This window comes from Macaca nemestrina, chromosome 19 (assembly GCF_043159975.1).
Source record: "Macaca nemestrina isolate mMacNem1 chromosome 19, mMacNem.hap1, whole genome shotgun sequence".
Taxonomy (NCBI): Eukaryota; Metazoa; Chordata; class Mammalia; order Primates; family Cercopithecidae; genus Macaca; species Macaca nemestrina.
The window spans coordinates 59552116-59572475 of NC_092143.1; the positions used below are offsets into that span (position 1 = coordinate 59552116).

General features: G+C 40.4%; 2 protein-coding genes across 13 annotated transcripts in view; one reads left to right on the forward strand and one right to left on the reverse strand.

Annotated features, from left to right (window-relative positions):
* Positions 1-19872, reverse strand: part of LOC105498364 (uncharacterized) — a 308776-nt gene extending 288904 nt beyond the window's left edge. For 7 of the 10 annotated variants that reach the window (XR_011616971.1, XR_011616974.1, XR_011616975.1 and 4 more), the window contains exon 1: positions 19512-19872. The gene's annotated coding sequence lies outside the window, so the exon portion shown is untranslated. The remainder of the gene's footprint in view (positions 1-19511) is intronic. The other 3 variants (XR_011616973.1, XR_011616972.1, XR_011616970.1) reach the window with 2 other exon arrangements.
* The window catches only part of LOC105498333 (GRB2 associated regulator of MAPK1 subtype 1), a 200164-nt gene continuing 198701 nt past the window's right edge, over positions 18898-20360 (forward strand). Inside the window, exon 1 of one of the 3 annotated variants that reach the window (XM_011770391.3) lies at positions 18898-19542. In XM_011770391.3, coding sequence (XP_011768693.1) covers positions 19422-19542 — 121 coding nt within the window. In that variant the 5' untranslated portion in view covers positions 18898-19421. The remainder of the gene's footprint in view (positions 19543-20360) is intronic. The other 2 variants (XM_011770381.3, XM_071085488.1) reach the window with 2 other exon arrangements.

Consider the following 20360-nt stretch of genomic DNA (forward strand, 5'->3'; position numbering starts at 1 on the left):
TTTCCTAATAGATATTATTGATAAAACAAATCAGCAACATAATGGTTGCTTCAAAAATATCAACATTGGTGCAACCTCTTACAATTCCTAGTTGTATAATTCTATGCCCCAAAGTGAAACTATAGGTAGAATGAGCAGTACCAGTTTTCTAGGTAGCAGGAGGAAAACCAGTTGACTGTGCTCCAGAGAGAGATCTAATGCATCTCTTTAGAACTTACCCAATCTTCAACAGGGACTATGAAGTCAAAGTGAATGATCATCAAGAGAAAAAACAAGGTAAGTGCCCAAGCAGCATCTGTTTAATGAGAAACCCACAAAATACAGGAGTCCTCTCTACTGAAAGGATTGTTCTTCTGTAGTGAACAGAGAGGGGGATAATTCAGAATGTACTCGTATTTTCATTCCAGGACTTAGAGAATTTTCTGTCATCTCAAAAGATGATATCTAGTATACATAACTTAAAACGTTCTTGGCTGTGATGTCCATGCCTATAATTCCAGCACTTTGGAAGGCCAAGGTGGGAGGATCACTTGAGCCCAGGAGTTCGAGACTAGCCTGGGCAACAAAGTGAGATCCTATCTCTACTTTTTTTTTTTAATAGCTGGGCATTGTGGCATGTGCCTGTGGTCCCAGCTACATGGGAGGCTGAGGTGGGAGGATCACCTGAGCATAGGAGGTCAAGGCTGCAGTGAGTCATGTTTGTACCACTGCACTCCAGGCTAGGTGACAGAGCAAGACGCTGTCTCAAAAACAAATTCTCTTTCTGTCATTTAGGCAACTAGCTTATTTCATTTTTTTCAGAACGTTTTCCTATAGGACTGGAGGTTCAGAAGTAATTTGTAAAGGAAATTTGTAAGGAAAAACATTTACAGCCATGTGACTTAAAAGTTGCCTTGCAAATATGTGTCTTCATTAGTCTTCTTAAAGGCCATGTTTCCTTTACTTTGTATCATGCACTTTCCTTCACTCACTAAATTTGGTCTGCGTCTGTATTAAAGGCTACATTATTGTCTTCTGACTTCCAGACAAACTGCTAAGCACCAAGAAAGAAAGCACTTAGCTGCTTTTAGTCATGATCAACAGTTTGCTCATAAGAGCCTAAAAGGATCAGAAGTGGGCAGGGAAAGGATATAGAAAACCTCTAATAGATCACTACAAGACATCTGAGGTTGTTTATAGAGAAAACATCATGTTTAGACTTCATTACAAGCACAGTTTGGCTTATAGAGTAGTGACTGACAGGTAATGATCACAACTGATGTTGTTGTAATTCTAGATGGGATGTAATAGTATGTATATTTAATGTACAATATCTGTATAAAATTTATGTCACATCCTATTCTAATGCTCCCATACACTTCTGCACAGGAATAGAAGGAAATGGCATTCATGTTCTCTTTAATCTCTCTCTGGGGCATTAACCTGTGCCTGGGGAGCTTCTCCACTCATTTGTCTCTGTATTGGTTTGGGAGTAGTCCCAAGACAAATAAGTGGTATTAAATAAAGAGGCATTAGCTAGAGACCATATAGACAAATCTAACTTACTCATAATTTTTCGAGAACATGCATTTCTAGGGGTAATAATAACAATAATGATTACCAGTTATAGGATAAGCATTATCTTATTTAATCCACAAGTACTGTACCTTCATCCCTGTTTTACAGCTAAGGAATCTGTAGCCTGGGGAGATTAAGTAGCCTGTCTAAAGTATTCAGCTAGCAAGGAATTAGAATAAACATTAAAGTGCAGATATGTATGACTGCAAAGCCAAATTTATGAATATCATCATCATCATCATCATGTACATTAATGTTCATTATCAGCCTTGAATTTGCCTTAAATTCCTTCGTAGATTATAAGCATATAGAACATTGATTTGCAGCCCAGGTACCACATCAGGAATGCCCTGGACAACTGATTTGATGATCATTTAGTATAACTGGCATCCCGGATTTCTAGGTGTTAGATTCTAGAAGGAATACTCATTCCTAGAGTTAAACATGTCTCAATTAAAAACAATGTCATACATTCAGAGGTAAATCATGTGATCCTAAAAAAGACTTCAGTGAGAAATATGTTATATATTTTCTCTATGGTGTGCTTTGAGAGGCTGTTGATAGAGGAGGTGAAATATGTACTGATGTCCTTAGAAGCTTAGTTTGGGGCTGGGCATGGTGGCTTACACCTGTGATCCCAGCACTTTGGGAGGCCGAGGCCAGCGGACCACCTGAGGTCAGGAGTTCAAGACCAGCCTGGCCAACAGGGCAAAACCCTTTCTCTGCTAATTTTAAAATACAAAAATTAACTGTACGTAGTGGCAGGCACCTGTAATCCCAGCTACTAGGGAGGCTGAGGCAGGAGAATCGCTTGAACCTGGGAGGCTGAGGTTGTGGTGAGCTGAGATCATTCCACTGCACTCCAGCCTGGGTGACAGAGAGAGACTGGTTTTTGTTTTGTTTTGTTTTGTTTTTTTAAAGAAGCTTTGTTTGGTTTTGGGAAGAAAGGAAGCAGGGGTGAAGGGCACTGCATGGTTAGGTGAAAAGAACACAAGGTTAGTCCCACCTTCTTCGTGTACTGGATGCTTGGCCTAGGATGACTAGCTTAATCTTGTTGCCCTTAGTTTTCTCATACATTAAAAGGGATTAATAATACATACTTCATAGGATTATTATGGGAACAGAAGGGAAAACTTCTTTACCTTTTTTTGCAAAAGGTCTCAAGCATAGTACACACTCAACAAATAGTGGCACTTAATTTTTACTTTAAGAAAATCTAGTTCAAGAAAGATTTGTTGAGCCTTTGCAAGTGCAAAACAGATTTTTAAAATTATTAAGAAACAATCCCCCATAAGCTAGAATAGGAACAGATGGGTAAACAGATACCTGCATTGTGAAATTCAAAGTGCTACTTAGCAGAATGGACAAAGTGGGAACATTAAGAAGAGAAAGGTTAATTCTTTCGTTGGGATATCAAAAATCTTTTGCAGAAATGGTAGAGTTTCAACTGTATTTATAAGGAAAGAAATGGTATGGATTCTGAAAGTTTTCAGCTCATGTAAGGTTAATAGAGATTTGCATGACACTCATCCATTCATTCTAACATTTCTTGAAAGCCTCCTATGTGCCAGGCACTGTTATAACCTAACAGGGTGAACCCATGGTACTTCCTTCAAAGAGCTTACAGAGTAGTGATTTATACAGAGAGACACTTTGTATTTTTATTCTGAAATTTCCTATAACTTACTATTTTGAAAAAATTAATAGTATCCTTGCGCATATTGTAAAAAGCAGTCATTGAGGCCATAACTCAGATCGGTAATAAAGTACAATGGAAATTCTAGCACCATTGCCATTCTTTCACAGTAATTTGTCATAAAGAAAAAAATCACTCTGTAAATTCCCATTTTTTCCTTCTTCCCTCTACCAAATTAAGACTTAGCTCAAGTCAACCTTTGAGCTTCAATTGTATGCACTAGATACACAAACATGAACAAGACACATCCGTCTTTGAAGAGTTTACAATTTAGGGAGGGTATGAAACATTTAACATCATAGATTATGGCAAAATTCCTTCCCAAGATTTGTTTTCTATGAAAACCTAAGGGAAAAATAATAGAAAGCGAAGTAGAATTTATTAAATTGTTCTTGTAGTGCACCTGCAGAATCATTTCTATCCTAATTTCTGTAGGCACACAAGGAAACCAAATTAAGTCTTGGGTTTATTGCCTGTGTTGGGCATCTTGATGTGCTACTGTGTAAACTTAAATTTCTGTTTGCTCAAAACTGTTAGCCAGAGGCATCTTGTATTTCTCACTAAGAAATTTTATAAAAAACAGACAAAGGAGATTAAGGCAATAGATAAATTGGAATGGCTTAAGTAGACCTGGCATTCTTCCACAATAAGTGCTCCTGTTTCTAAGACCAGATCGTATTTTTTGAAAATTCAGCTACACATTGTTTTTAAGAGACATTCTTAAAACATAATGGCACAGAAATATGTAAAAAAAAAAAAAAAGGGAAATATATATTAGGCAAACATCACCCAAAAGAAGGCTGACGTAGGATATCAATATGTAAGGCAAATATAAATAAAGATGGATAACATAAGAATAGAAGGAATAACACATCAAAAAGATATGACAATCATAAACTTTTATGAACCCAATGACAAACCAAAATGGAAAAAACAAGGCAGTTACAAGTTGAAATTGACAAATCCAAATCATAGTAGGCAATTTTAACGAATCTCTATCAGAAGCAAACATATCAAGCAAACAAAATTTTACAAGTGAGAAGGATAGAAAACATTTCAACAGTAAAATTAATAAGCTTGTACAAATGAGTGAGTATAACAACCTGCAGTGAACAGAGAGAAAATATACACTTTAAAGTATACATAAAACATTTATGCAAATTGATCATAAATGAGTCACAAAAGAAGTCCAGTGAATTTTGAAGAATTATCTACTTAATACATTTCTTGACTACAAAGCAACAGTTAGGAATCAATACAGTTGTCTCTGGAACAACATGGGTTTGAATTGTGTGGGTCCACTTATGCTGAGATTTTCTTCTACCTCTGCCACCCCTGAGACAACAAGATCAATCCCCTTTCTTCCTCCTCCTTCTCAGCCTACTCAATGTGAAGATGACGAGGACAAAGACTTTTATGATGATCCACTTCCACTTAATGAACAGTAAATATACTTTCCTTATGATTTTCTTAATAACATTTTATTATCTCTAGATTACATTATGGTAAGAATATAGTATATAATATACACAACAAATAAAATATGTATTAATCGATCATTTATGCTATTGGGAAGGGTTCTGGTCAACAGTAGGCCATTCGTAGTTAAGTTTTGGGGAAGTCAAAAATTACATACGGATTTTCAACTGCATGGAGAGTCAGTCCCCCTAACCCCCACATTGTTCCAGTGTCAACTATAATTGGAAAAAAATCAAGATGTTTATAATGTTTTAATACATCCCTCGTAACTCATCAAAGAGGGACTCATCATAGAATTTACAAATTATTTTGGTTACATCAAAATATTTTGATATATTAAAACATGTAGGATGGAACCAAAGTGGTTCTTAGAAGCAAATTTGGAGCCTATAGATATATTCATTTTTTTAAAAAAAAAGAATAAAAGGGATTGAAAATAAACTAGTTAAAAATTCAGCTCGGATGTTAAAAGACAACAGAGTAAACCTGAAGAGAATGAAAGGTAAATAAAGTATTGGAAATTAATAAAATAGAAAATAGAGGAAAAGTAGATTGACCAAACCAAAAACTGGGTCTCCCCAAACAACTAACATATTCGTAACTCATAATTTTTAAGATGATTTTTACAGTAATCTTGTAGACACTTAATGTTTCACAATGGAATGTCAATTCAATCTTTCTTCACATTCCTATGTCGTAGCCCATGTTGCTGGACCAAACAATAAAAGTTTCCATTTCATACCAAAGGGAAAAAAGTGAGACGTTTGTACTCGAGTAATCAAAATGGAATATGTGTTGGCTTAAATCAGCATCTACATATGTATGAAGCACTGTTCCCACTGGTGTATGTTACAGATGATTAAAATAAATTTGGCTTGGGGTCTCAGACATCAATAATGGATTTCTCAGGACATAAGAAAATTTTACATTCCTGTACCCACTTTCAAGAAAATAAAACTTACTGCCACAAATTAGATTTTATCTTATGATTTCCCTCCCCTCTTCCCTCCCTCCTCTCACAAACCTAGCTCCCAAATTTTGGATTGAAGTTTTCTGCATATCCTTCAGTGTCCCGATAACCCCCAGCAACACAGTTCTTCCCCATGTCCATAGCTTGGTTTCTGCCTCAGGCACCCCACAGCTCTCCACTTCTTTTGTACCACCTTGACTTTCCTTTTTCATTTTCCCCATTTTCAGGTTTTCTCTCTCTCCGCTCTTATCCTGTCTTTTAAACTTCTCTATTGCTTTAGTCAGACAAGTATAACAGGACATTCTCATCTTTACTTCTCAGGGAACCTGATATGAATTCATCCTAGAAGATAGTAACCTTATTTCCCTTGTCATTGTTTCATTTTATACCTTGACCATACAATGTAAAGAAAGCGGAAAGACCCACTTAGCCAACTGCACTCTTCCAAGTGTTTTTTAATCCTGAGAAAAGGTGACATAAACTGCTTACTGAGGGGGCTCTCTGAAAAACCAAAGGCACTAAATCTCACATGTACGTCAATGAGACACAAGAGTGCTTACTTCAAATAAAAGTAAATTAACTACGTCAATGCATATCTTGACATCAAAGAGATTTACTAATTTAAAAAAAACCTTATTAACTCTAAATGGAATTATGGCTAATATGAAAAGGCCAAATGCTTTATTAAATTACTGCCATCTTTCCTCCAGATGTGGGATTTGCTTTTTGACATTGCACAAACCCAGTGGCAACACTTAACAAAATTCTGAAAGCACCAAATGGATTTCATCAGGATTTTTTCATTTTTACATGAAATAAGCTTTAAATAAATACTCTTGTCATCTGCCTTCCACTTCCTGATTTGGTCTGACCTACTGACGTTTTCTGGGCAGAATAGCAGGACATAAATAAGAAATCTTTGACTCCCTCAATATCTTTGAGTAATTATTATTTATAAGTACAAATAATATCAGAGGATTCTATATTAAAATAAAATTTTAGGAGCAACTTTCTAGATCTTCAAATAATTTTGAAATTAATACCTTCCCTCACTACTAGAAATGTAAAATATTGTAATATTGAACATGCATTCCTCTGGGGAGTCTGATTGCTTCCTTCCAGTTAAGTATCAGTGTATTCAAAGATCAACCCCAAATAAAATGAGGAGCAATTGAAAAATTCATTACCTTTCTTTATAGACAGGTATGAATCACATAACCCATACTAAATGAAACGGACAAGACCTTGGAAAGACACAGGGCACCAATATTTAAATTGTCTAGGAATAGTGATAATTTATTATACTTCTTAGGAATAAAACTTGGTAATAATGTCTTTCCATGATCTATGCAGTGATTTACCACATCAGAGTATAATTTTTTCTTAAGTTCAATAGTAATCTTAAAATTTTATGCTACTACAAATACATTTCTGGGTTTAACATATTTGTGCTTAAAACTTCTTTTCTATAGTTAGATTAATTTATTTGGGGCAATTTTTCCAAAATTGAATTGCTGAGTAGGCATTTAAAACCTCATTGAAAATAGCCAAATGCAGATATAAAGATTATACCAATTTACATTTCCATGAACAAGGTATGAGAAAACCCATTTAATCATATCCTTGACATCCAGCCTGCTTTTGATGTAAAAAAAAAAAAAAAAAAAAAAAAGAGAAAGAAAAAACTTTCTGAAGGAGTAATCTACCAGTTTACAAACATTTAGCAGGAATTGGTGTCTTCATTTTCCTTTCTTTGGCTACTTTAAAGGGTATAAAGACTGCTGGCATTGTTGCCAAAGAGGACCGGAAGTGCTTGAGGAGGAGCAAACAACCTTGTCAGTGCTGCATCATTCAGATTGCTGAGCTCGTCCACATATTCCAGTTGATTTAACATATCTTAGTTGATCAAGTATTATGTTCTAGGCCCTGTTTTAGACTAAAGGAAGCAAAAAGGATTAAGATACATTGTTATTCTCAAGGAGGTTATAGTTATGACTAAACCATTTTTCTAAATAGCTTATATCAGATGTTTAAGGCAACCTTCATACTGCCTATTATAATTCTAGGGGAACATCTTCTAAACCATGGGTCCCCAACCCTTGGGCCATGGACTGATAGCAGTCCATGGTCCCTTAGGAACTAGGCCGCACAGCAGGAGGTGAGTGGCTGGCAAACAAGCAAAGCTTCATCTGTATTTATAGCCACTCCCCTTTGCTCACATTACCGCCTGAGCTCTGTCTCCTGTCAGATCAGCAGAGGAATTTGATTCTCATAGGAGGCGAACTCTATCATGAACTACACATGTGAGGGATCTAGGTTGGGTCCTGTTATGAAAATCTAAGCCTTATGATCTGTCACTGTCATCATCCCCAGGTAAGACCATCTAGTTGCAGGAAAATATGTTCAGGGATCCCACTGATTCTACATTATGGTGTATAATTATTTCCTTACATATTACAATGCAATAATAATAGAAATAAAGTGCACAATAAATGTAATGTGCTTGAATCATCGAGAAACCATTCTCCACTGACCTGGTCCATGGAAAAACTGTCTTCCACAGAAACAGTGCCTGGTGCCAAAAAGGTTGGGGACCACCGCTCTAAACTATCTCTGATGTTGATATCATTTCTAAGTCATTATTTCAACAACTATTTATTAGCAACTTTCATACGCAAGGCACTAACCTGGGAGATGCAAGTGGCACATAAAAATACACAAGACATTAAGCATGCCTATTGAGAGACAATATTCATGGGTCTCTAGGGTTTCTGAACATCTTGTGAGCAGGGGCATTGACACCTTTTGTTCTAGCTCATCTTTTGGAGAATGTTTGTATCATGAACAGCCTTAGAAGGTAGAGATAATGTCTCCCTTTGGATCAGAGGGCAGTGTCCGTGCTGTCTAGCATAATAAATTCAAGGGCTGCCTCTGGAGGAAAAGGTAGGTCAGGTTTGCTTATAAAGGATTTGGTTTCCTAATCTCTGCTATAACACAAGCCCACTCTGAGTGCAGAATCTACTTGGGCCTCTCTGAGTCACCTCATGAGACTTGGGGAAAGAGGGGACTTCGTGTGAACATGAAGTTCATGCTGACTGCTGCGCCAAAAGCAATCAATACTTTGTCTGTGATCTAGGAGTCTCTTATCTTCTGCCAGCTTCCATGTAAGTGTGGCACGCTTACTTGTTAGCTTCCAAGCAGGTAAACTCTCAGACTTTCACACTTCTTGATTTACTGTTTAATAAGGAGATTAAGAAATGCACAAAGATAACCATGATAACCACAATACGTTATTATTGTGGTAATAGTCACTCAAAATACTATAGAGAAGGACAAAATTGATTCTGACAAACAGATGTTTTCTTGAAGGCAGTTAAAGATGAGCCTTTGGCCGGGCGCGGTGGCTCAAGCCTGTAATCCCAGCACTTTGGGAGGCCGAGACGGGCGGATCACGAGCTCACAAGATCAAGATCATCCTGGCTGACACGGTGAAACCCCGTCTCTACTAAAAAATACAAAAAACTATCCGGGCGAGGTGGCGGGCACCTGTAGTCCCAGCTACTCCAGAGGCTGAGGCAGGAGAATGGCGTGAACCCGGGAGGCGGAGCTTGCAGTGAGCTGAGATCCGGCCACTGCACTCCAGCCTGGGCGACAGAGCAAGACTCCGTCTCAAAAAAAAATAAAAATAAAATAAAATAAAATAAAGATGAGCCTTGGAGAATTTTCAAGGTGTAGGAAAAGAACTTGTGCGGGAAAAGGAAAGCCTAACAATTATAATTCGATTCATATTTCTCTGACTATTCTTTCTCGGTATCTTCTGCTTTGTCCTCCTCTGTGACCCTTAAGTGTTGGTATTCCCCAAGATTCTGTCATTTGCCCTTCTCTCTTTGCAATCTATGTCCTTTCTGGGGATATCACATCTGTTCCTATGACTTAAAATGTGCATCTCTTTCCCTAATTTCTTTCCAAGCTCCAGATCCTTATTTCCAATTGTCTACTTCATATATTTTACAGGTGACTCAATCCAATATGTCCACATCGAACCAATTCTTTCTCTTTCCCTTCCTCCTCCTGTTAACGGAATAATCATTCCCAGGACCCAAAGCAAGGAATCTACAAGGATTTCTCACTACTTAGGCGGGCAAGTCACCAGAAAAAAGAAAGTCAGTTTAATAGCATCAGTCTGATATCAACGACATTGCTAGAGTTCACTAAATGTTGAGACTGTCAATAAAACCTGCTCTGACCTGGGAACTATCTTGTCCCTTCAAGGTGACTTTGCTTCCAAATAGTGGAAGTGAAAATTCAAACATTTCTGGAAAGTAGATTTTCAGTTTATATCAAAAGCCTTTAAAAAAGTTCATACCTTCTAATACAACAATTCCCCATGTAGGAAATTATATTAAGGGGAAAAATGTCATGGTTATGCCCAAAGATATATCTACAAGGATAGTCATGAAGGAATTATTAATAATAAAAAATTATAAACAATAAAAAGGTCAAATAATAAAGAGTTGGATAAATTACAGTATGTGCATATGATGAAATACTACACAGTCATTAAATATCACCTTTTGGAATATATATCAATGTGGAAAGTGTTGACAATATATTGTTAAATGAGAAAGGTAGACTACAGAATTATACTATAGTTTAATCCAAACTAAATAGATATACACATACATATATAGAAAAAGTAAAATACACAGCCAATATGAAGAGTGATAAAAAGTTAACTTGGGGTGATGGGATTATAGGTCATATTTTTCCTTCATTATATGTTTTGTATCTTAAAATGTTATAAAATAGATATTTTAAACACAATTTTTGGGAAAATTTTAATTTGCTTCTGAGGTGGGGGAAACGCACAAACTCTTTAAGACATGGGTTTGGAAATGATTAGAAGGTCTACTAGGGAAGTTAAGTATAATCTTAAGCAGTTCTAAGTACATTAATGTGATACTCTCAAGCCATCAGAGACCAGGAACTTAATGTGTCCAGTTTGAACAAGTATAGCCCAGGGAGGTACCCAGCATAACCACCATCTTTCTTGTCTTTCCCTTCTCCCTGCTTACTACAAGAGATGGGAGAAGAATCTGCAACCTAGGAAAATATGTATGACAGCCTTTCTTTAGAGGACTTGTCAGCAGGGAGCTAAGATCTCATTATCTTTCTATGGAAGGCTTAAAACTGGAAGCAGTCTGTAAGTCACTGACACTGAAACTCCTTTCAAGATTCAAATCATCAGCTCAACAACAAACTCGTATACATCCTTGGAAGATTTGGGGCACTAATAAATATTTAATAATACGAATGATTAGTTTGACACTAAAAATAACAAAATGAAAGGTTTCCTACCTCTGCTTTGCCACATTAAGTCAATAAATACATTGAGAAAAATCTAAATTATGTCATAAACCATAGACTCTTGTAGGCGCAAAGAACCTCAGCTTATTTAGTTAATGAATGACATAACCAATTAAGCTATCTGTTGCTTTAACCAATAGTTTAAGTGTAGTATTAAAAACAGTTCATTCACATACGCACAATGAATAGTGATTAGTTAGCAATTCTGCTTTATTTTCAGAAAGAATTTATTCAAATGGCAGAAAAGCCACACCCCACGCAAGACCATTTCTCACTACCAGCAGCTTCTCAAGAGGAGGTCTTGTGCTCAGTTGAGAGTAAAAGTAAAAGCACCACCTACAAAGAGGTAGCTTTTTCATAAACCCAAACTTACAACCTATGAAGTTACACATACACATGCATACACATACACATAGAGACACATATATGATGATTTTGGTAAATTAAATAATTAAGTTATCATCTACATTTTTGCTTCTGAGTGTTCACAAATTTTAGAAACTCCTACAATTTTAACCTTTAATGCCCCCTCTTTTGATGAAATGTAAATACTTAATGCACAAAAGGAACTATTATTTTGAATGGTGGATTTTAAATTGCAGGTTGTGGCCGATTATAGACTGTGAAAAAAAGTCAGTGGGTCATAATTAGCACTAAAAATAAAGAAATAAATAAAAAGTAAAAGATCAGGAGGCAGTAGATACGATAAATATGCAAATAAATATTGTTTGTATAACTTTTGTTTCAATTTATATGTATGTGTGTACCGGGTCACAATGTGATATGTATTTCTAAATGGCGATTTGTTATGTATTGTTTTGAAAGCAAACAAGCCTGCATCAAATTTCATTTGCAACTGGTGATATTTTCCTTAATATTCCTATATTGGCACTGTAATATCTGTCTTATCCAGTGATCTACTTAAGAAAGGCATGTCCTATATCAAAAGGGAACAATGACAAAGTAAATTTGAGCTTTTTTTGGAGACAGAGTCTTGCTCTGTCGCCCAGGCTGGAATGCAGTGGCATGATCTTGGCTCACTGCAACCTCTGTCTCCCAGGTTCAAGTGATTCTCCTACATCAGCCTCCCCAGTATCTGGGATTACTGGCACGCACCACCATGCCTGGCTAATTTTTGTATTTTTAGTAGGGATGGAGTTTCACCATGTTGGTCAGGCTGTAACTACTGACCAAAAGTGACCACCCGCCTCAGTCTCCCAAAGTGCTGGGATTACAGGTGTGAGCCACTACACCCAGCCGGTTTGAGTATTTTTTAAGAGACTTTCAGAAAGTGTCCATATGAGATATGCTTTTTTATGGTACTTTTATCCATTCAACATATGTATATCAAAATATACATATGCATGCATATATGTCACTCTATATATCTATTCAACACACACACACACATACAGACAGTCTACTATATGCCAAATGCTAGGGATGCAGAGATAATAAAGAAAGCTCTTCTGGGGGTAAAGTCCTAGTAAGGAAGATAAAAAATTAACAAACAATAACACATATGCTAATGATTTTAATACATGTTAGAACTGCTAGTCTAGAAGCATAATCTCTAGCTGGGTAATAAGAGTGCAGATCTTGAATTCAATGAAATTCCAATTTTCAGATGAATAAAAAGAATTGGGGCCAATCTGATAGGAAACATTGCCATTTGGAATTAGAATCTCAAAAATCTTGAACATTTCTAGACTTGATGAATATTGTTTATAATCAAGAGATTAGAGCAGCGTGAAAAAGAGGCAAGAGTGACCCTGGGACTGAGCAAAGCCTGCAAGCTGCTGCATCTCTGATTCCAGCACTTATGTCCCAACCTGCAGTCGCCAACCTGCCCAAGAGAAAAGATGAAGGGGATGCTAAGAAGTTGAAATCAAGGTGAAGGATGGACCACAGAAGACTTGCAAGGTTGTCTGCTAAATCTGCTTCTCCTAAGCCAGAGCCCAAACCTAAAAAGGCCCTTGCAAAAGAGGGAGAGAAGGTACCCAAATGAAAAAAGCATTCCTGATGCTGGCAAGGATGGGAATAACCTTGCAGAAAATGAAGATGCCTAAACAGACCAGGCACAGGAAGCTGAGGCGCTGCAGATGCCGAGTGCAGTGTGTGTATTTTCGATATCTGTGTACTCTGGTGACAGCACTTTGAAATAGGATTTTTTACTTTGAAATAGGATTTTTTACCAAATTATATGAAACTGCAGAATTTTGTTTTCCTGTTTTTTTAGGCTATGTTGTTAGCACACCGAACACTTCATTGTGGTTTTCTGAGGAAGGGGCATATATTACCAATAGAATGTTCCTGAAGCCGGATTGATGTGGGAAAATACCTTTCCTTTCTAGTTTTGAGAGTCTTCCTCTTGGCGTCCAGGAGGAAGGATTCCCTGAGGCTGACACACATAGCCACCTTGGCACAAATGCCTGGTGGTGTGGAAAAACTAAACTGCATTTTTATGTCCTCCTCTCGCTCTCTGCCTTCAGCGTAGACTTAACTCCCTTAAACCCAGTCACCTGTTGGAACCAGACCTTCCCAAAATCAGTTACCCGTGTGCCAGGCAATCTGGACTTTCCAGTGGTACCATTCAGATGGCATCCCTCAAAAGAGCAGCGGTTCCTGTTCTAGATTGTGGCTTGTCAGATAAATTCCACCATTTCTTTTCATTTCTTGAAAGTCAGGGTTGGCTCATGAAAAGTCAAACAACATGCTAAATGTGAAATGTCAACCCTTCATCTAAACTTTGCCTTACATGTTGGTTTTCCTCATAACAGAGTGTCCTGGCTCACATAATATTCTCGCGGTCAAGTGTGATATCAAAGTTCACAGCCCTAGTGATTTTTTAGGTCTCCACATTCTTTTCCCTTTCACTTAATTGCCATGTGATCCCCAGAGCTAACTTGAAAGACACTCCCTGGCTAACGCCTTTTGCAATATCTATATCCTCATTGTCTATGAAATTAAGTGTAAAGCCCTTGGCATGGCATAGAAGGTTCTTCCCTTATGTGGCTGGGTCAGGGTATCAAATGAAGAGTTCGTTTGGGTTTTAGAATGGCTTTCTGATTTGAATAGTCCATTGAAGGAGAGAATTTGAAAGCTGTTCTATATTCTTAATGACTGTCTGCACATGTCCTGCCTGATACCATGATTGTTTACGAAAAGTATCTTTTTTTTTTGAGATGGAGTCTTGCTCTGTCTCCAGGCTGGAGTTCAGTGGCATGATCTCAGCTCACTGCAAACTCCTCCTCCTGGATGGCGATTCCCCTGCCTCAGCCTCCCAAGTAGCTGGGATTACAGGCACGCGCCACCATGCCTGGCTAATTTTTTGTATTTTAGTAGAGATGGGGTTTCACCATGTTGGCCAAGATGGTCTCAATCTCCTGACCTCGTGATCCACCTGCCTCAGCCTCCCAAAGTGTTGGGATTACAGGCAGGACTTGGGGGCCTGGCAGGAAAGTGTCTTAATAAAACTGGATACAAGGCCAAGCATAGTAGCTCCCAGCACTTTGAGAGGTCTAGCTGGGTAGACTGCTTGAGCCCAGGAATTCAAGACCAGCCTGGGCAACATAGCAAGACCTAGTTTCTACAAAAAATAAAAAAGATTTTAGCCAGGCATGGTAGTATATGAGTGTAGTCCTAGCTACTTGGGAGGTTGAGGCAAGAGGATCGCTTGAGCCCAGGAGTTGGACGCTGCAGTGAGCCATGATAGTGCCACTGCATCCAGCCTGGGAAACAGAGTGAGACCCTGTCTCAAAAATAAATAAATAAAATAACAAATGAAATGAAATAAAATAAAATAAATAAAATTTTAAAGCTGTATACCGTTTGGCTTGGGGGAAAAAAAGGAGTTGCAGTGACCTACAAAATAATATAGTGTGAGAAGATGACAGTGCACTGATTACTCAATTCAACAAACATTACTTGAGCACTTGCCATGTGCCAGGCATGGTAACAGGGGCTGGTGAAACAGAGGTGAAAAATAATACTCTTTTTATGTCCACAGTCAACTGTTGTCTAGTAGGCAAAGCTAATATAGGAAGATAATTAATCAGAGCACAATTAGTACAGGCAAAAGAGGTATTGCAAGTGCAATGGTAACACAGAAAAAGGAATCTCCTTGGAGAAGGAGACACAACAGTTCATGGAATGCAAGAAGTTGGAGCTGGAATTAGGTTTTCACAGTAAGAGAAAAGGAGAAAGGCATTCTAAGCTGACAGAACAAGCTCTGCGAGGGTATGCATTAGCATGACACATTTGGGCAACTACAAGCAGGTGCTACCCCGGATCATAGGCTATTAGAAGGTAGCCAACAGGAGTGAGGTTAGGGAGGCAGACCCAGCCACATAAGGGAAGAACTTTCTATGCCATGCCAAGGGCTTTACATTTAATTTCATAGACAATGAAGAGATAGATACTGCAAAAGGCGTTAGCCAGGGAGTGTCCTTCAAGTTAGCTCTGGGGATCACATGGCAATTAAGTGAAAGGGAAAAGAATGTGGAGACCTAAAAAATCACTAGGGCTGTGAACTTTGATATCACACTTGACCTCGAGAATATTATGTGAGCCAGGACACTCTGATATGAGGAAAACCAACATGTAATATTTTTATCTTACAAAGCTGATAATGCAGAGAATTAACAAGTTATGCATATATAAACAGTAGACTCACAGTTAGGAAGCCGGCAAGTGTCTGTCACTTGAGTCCTGTAGTGTCATCTACCTGATTCACCTTTGGGCTTATCAATAGCATATACAGAGTCGTCATGATCACTGCCTGGGTCTGCTGGTAGCAGGCTGGCTCACTGTGGAATAAATTAACCCCGCAGACTCTAGATTTGCAATGAAGTCCCCCAGCTAGGTTTTTCATTTAAAAAGTGTTCTTCTATTCGTTGCCTGATATAACTATTTTCCCAAATCTAATCATTTCTTACTTTTCAAATCTATTCAAATCATCATTTGTCTCTTCATCTTTTCTGTAAATTTTGCCCTTTAAAGCCAATGGTTATTTTAATAATAATAGCAAATGTTAATACTTCCATAGCACTTCCTAGTATTCCTAGAATAGCACTATTCTAGTATTCTGATACTAGAATAGTATCAGGCACTATTCTAAATGCTAAATGTATACTAAATGATTAAATCCTCATATCAACCCTATGAGATGAGTACTGTCATTATCTTCATTTTTCAGAGGAGGAAACAGCAAGTTTCCCATGACACTAAATAGGAGCAGAGCCACTAATCCAATCCAATCCATTTGGTCCTGGAGCTGATATTTTAATTCACAAGCCTTAGTTTGTAAAGGTACTCAGTAGGAACAAGGGACCAGTGCATCAAATGTTGCCTCAAAGAAAACTTTTCTTGGATATTCCTTTTTCATAAACTTCAAAGTCCTGTAAGTTTTGCTCCTGCACCAAGTTGTAATGCTTTTGTAAACATAGTTTGCATTGTTCCAACAACCTTAACAAACATGTTTGGAAGTACAGTTCAGCCAGACTGAAAGATTACCACTCTCAACGGTTTGGTTTTTTTTTTTTTTTTTTTTTTTTTTGGTTTTTGACAGTTTAACCTATACTTTCCATCTCACAAATAAGATCCTTCTGTAAGAGTTCTTCCAGGACATGAAACTTACTAAGGATTTGCAGCTCATTAAAATTTCCTCCTTTTAATACTCAAGATTGAAATAAAACATTTTCTGCAAGGTCAGCAATAGCAGATCTAATGTAAGTCCTTTATTGATTTTTAAAAAGTTGACTACATTAATCTTTTTACTTTTTATCTTGTCTTTAGGTCATAAGTCACCAGTCCTTTTGTGAGAGGAAACTACTTCTCTTATTCTCTGAAGCTTTTCAAGAGAATATAAAAGTAACAAAGTAATTTTTTTAAAAATCAGCCTACCATGTAAGGGTTTAGGATCTACTTAGAGGTTGAAAGACCCTCGACCCTGCACAGTCTTAGATGTTTCCTATGCCATTTTTGGAGTCTCAGCTTTATTTCCAGAAATGATTAATCATTCAGAAAAAAAAAAAAATAGTTGCCACTTAAATCTTTAAAGTTTTGAAACTTTTTTTTTTTGAGACAGAGTTTCGTTCTTGTCGCCCAGGCTAGAGTGCAATGGCAAGATCTGCGCTCACTGCAACCTCCGCCTTCTAGGTTCAAGCGATTCTCCTGCCTCAGCCTCCCGAATAGCTGGGATTACAGGCACCCGCCACCACGCCTGGCTAATGTTTGCATTTTTAGTGGAGACGGGAGACAGGGTTTCACCACGTTGGCCAAGCTGCTCTCAAACTCCTGACCTCAGGTGATCCGCCTGCCTGGGCCTCCCAAAGTGCTGGGATTACAGGTGTGAGCCACCGCGCCCGGCCGAAACACTCTATGTGAGCCATTCTTAGAACTTTATGGACTTCTGATTCTCCATACACTCTATAGTAAACTACTCCCCACTTTTTTCCACAATTTTTTCAAAAAATCAATGTGAATGACTCAAAGGGCAAAACTTTCAGATGAATTTTGTGAAAATTATAGCTAATGCTTCAAAGGGAGAGGATCAGGAAGGTGGGTGTAGAAGAATCTGTTTTTCTTCAAATGTTAATGGAGTGGTTTATTAGCACAGACCTTTTAAACCAAGCCAGGAAAAGGCAGCGGGATGTTTTCAAGTCCCCTTGGGCTGGCGAAGTGGGTACTTGCTGTACCTTATCAAGCACTAAACACTGAATACGTGTTGAAAACAGCTGATACGCATCCTTAGCAACCACTCACCTCTGCTATTTTAACAAAATGTCAAGCAAGCAAGAGAAAGAAAGAAAGAAAAAGAAAGAAAGAAAGAAAGAAAGAAAGAAAGAAAGAAAGAAAGAAAGAAAGAAAGAAAGAAAGAAAGAATTAGCATACAAGGCAGGACATGCCACCTTTATATTCTGAGCTCTGTCCACAGTGAGCAGGCCGTGCCAAACATTGGGAGAGACAGAATGGTTGATCATGCAAAGCAAACTGTAGGTTTGAATCCCAGCACGGCCATCTACGAGTTATGAAATCTTGCTAAACTACCTAATGTCTCGGTACATATACCTAGAAAACGAGAATGATCCCAACCTTTAAGATAAAAAGGGAACTGAGTGGGAAAAGCGGATGAGAACAGCCGACCCAGGAGCCTCCCAGTAACCTAGTTTTCCCTTCCCATCTCTGTGTCTACGGTGTTTGGTGGCCTCACCATCTCCCGCCGCCTCCAGCAGTTCCTTCACTCAGTGAAGGTCCTAGACCGAATGGCCACCTTCCTGTATGTGGGTACTGATCACCCACCACCTTTCTGCTTTTCAGTGCTATGCCCTTTTTATCTTGTCTAGCAGCCAAAGCTGAGACTGGTGGGAGTCATTTCCAGCTCCGATGGTGGAGGAGTAGGGTTGACGGGAAATGCCAAGGCGTGCTCCACGCCTGCTGTCCCCAGCCGCGTTGGGCTGTGGCACTCTCCTGACCAATGTCTGGGTCACCAGGAAGCAAGACGGAGCGCCACTAAAGGTCTCTTGTGCCCTGTATTTCGCCACTGCATTGCTAGGATAGGAGTGGATGCGGACGGTGTCCGACACCAAGACTCAGGGAGCGATCCCTGAGCTCGCTCGGCAATTCCCGGGCTCCGGGAACGGGCCTGGGCGGGGAAGGAGTCGGGACGCGCAGCGGCACCCGGCGAGACTGCAGGGCGCCCGAGCGGTCGGACGGGGGAGCGAGAGCTAAAGCTTGCGGAGCGCGCCGAGCCGCGGGCGCTGGCGGCCACCGCCAGGGAGCTGACGCCGAGCGGAGCCCGCCCGGCCGCGGGAGCTGCGGGAGGCGGAGGACGAGTGAGGGGCGGAGCAGGCGGCGCCGGGGAGGCGGAGGCGGTGTCTCCCAGAGCTGCGCAGGCGTTGCTCGCACCTTGTTGATTAGTCAGTGCTGGGAGCGCTGCTATGGCGTTTCTCAGACCCGCGGCTCCTCCTCACACGCTCGAGGCGGAGGGAAGGAGGGGTAAGAGGAGGAGGAGGCGAGCGGGCGGCCGCCGCAGCTGCAGACCCAGGGCCAGAGGAGGAGGCGGAGCGGGAGCCGCCGCAGCCACCCGGGCCGCTGCCGCCGCCGCCGCCGCCCGCAGCCGCGGGGCTGCTCTAAGTCTTCTCCGGGCGTGAGGGCACGCGGGGCGCCCCAGCCATGCCCCGCAGCGGCAGCTGAGCCGGGCGCCGGTCCCCTCCCTCTGGGCCGCCCCAGTCGCCGCGCCCCCCGGCTGCCCGCGGCCGGAGCTGCCCGGCGCCTCCCGCGCGCCCCAGACCGCGAACGCCAGCAGCGGCGGCCGCTGAGGCGCGGGTGGTGCCGGCGGCGGCGGGGGAGATGGACCCGGCGCCCTCGCTGGGCTGCAGCCTCAAGGATGTGAAGTGGAGCTCGGTGGCCGTGCCGCTCGACCTCCTGGTCAGCACTTACCGGCTGCCCCAGATCGCGCGGTTGGACAACGGTGAGTCCCAGCTGGGGCGCGGGGCAGACGGGCGAGGAGCAGACGGGCGAGGACAGCCGTCTCCACGCGGGTGTGCGCGCGTGTGCTGGAGAGGGTGGGACCCGAGGGGAGTGGGCTGCCCGCCCCCGAGCGCCGGAGTTGGCCGGAGCGGCTGCCGCAGCCCTGGCGCGTTGCTCTCAACTCCCTCCAGCAGCAGACAGGGAGGTGGAAATCAGAGTCCTTGCAGTGTAATTAAAAAGGACGCCCTAAAAAAAAAGTCAACATAGGGAGACCTCTGCAGATCGTAATTTTGGACGCCAGCGATCCCTCCCCACCCGCCTGCAAGAATTACTCAACTAGGGAAACCCTGAAGAGTTATCTTAGGCAACTTTCTTGAGACTATCATTGTGCTCTGGGTGGCATCTTAATTTGGGTGCTCTCCTCCCTGTCTCCCCCATCCCCCGCCAAACAGATTTAAGAGGAAAAGCTCCTGGGTGACCATTGAAAAGGATCATATTTCTCAGAGAACTTGTATTACCGCTTGTCTGTTTTGTTTAACCCAACCGAAAGTAATTTAGGTCTGTGTGTAGAAAATGTTTTTAGCAGAAGTGATGGTATGCTTAAGGTTAATTATTAGGTTAGCTCATTTCCAGCCTGGAAAAAAAAAATAAATCACCAAAACATATTGATTTGGAACCTGAGCTCAGAACTAACAAGGGTGTATTTCCTGAAACTGACCACCAGAAACCCACCCAGCTCCTTCCCCCAACTGTTTATTCTGCGGTGTGACAGCTGCAAACACATCGTTGCGCATACTGTCAAGCAAGTAGACACCTTTC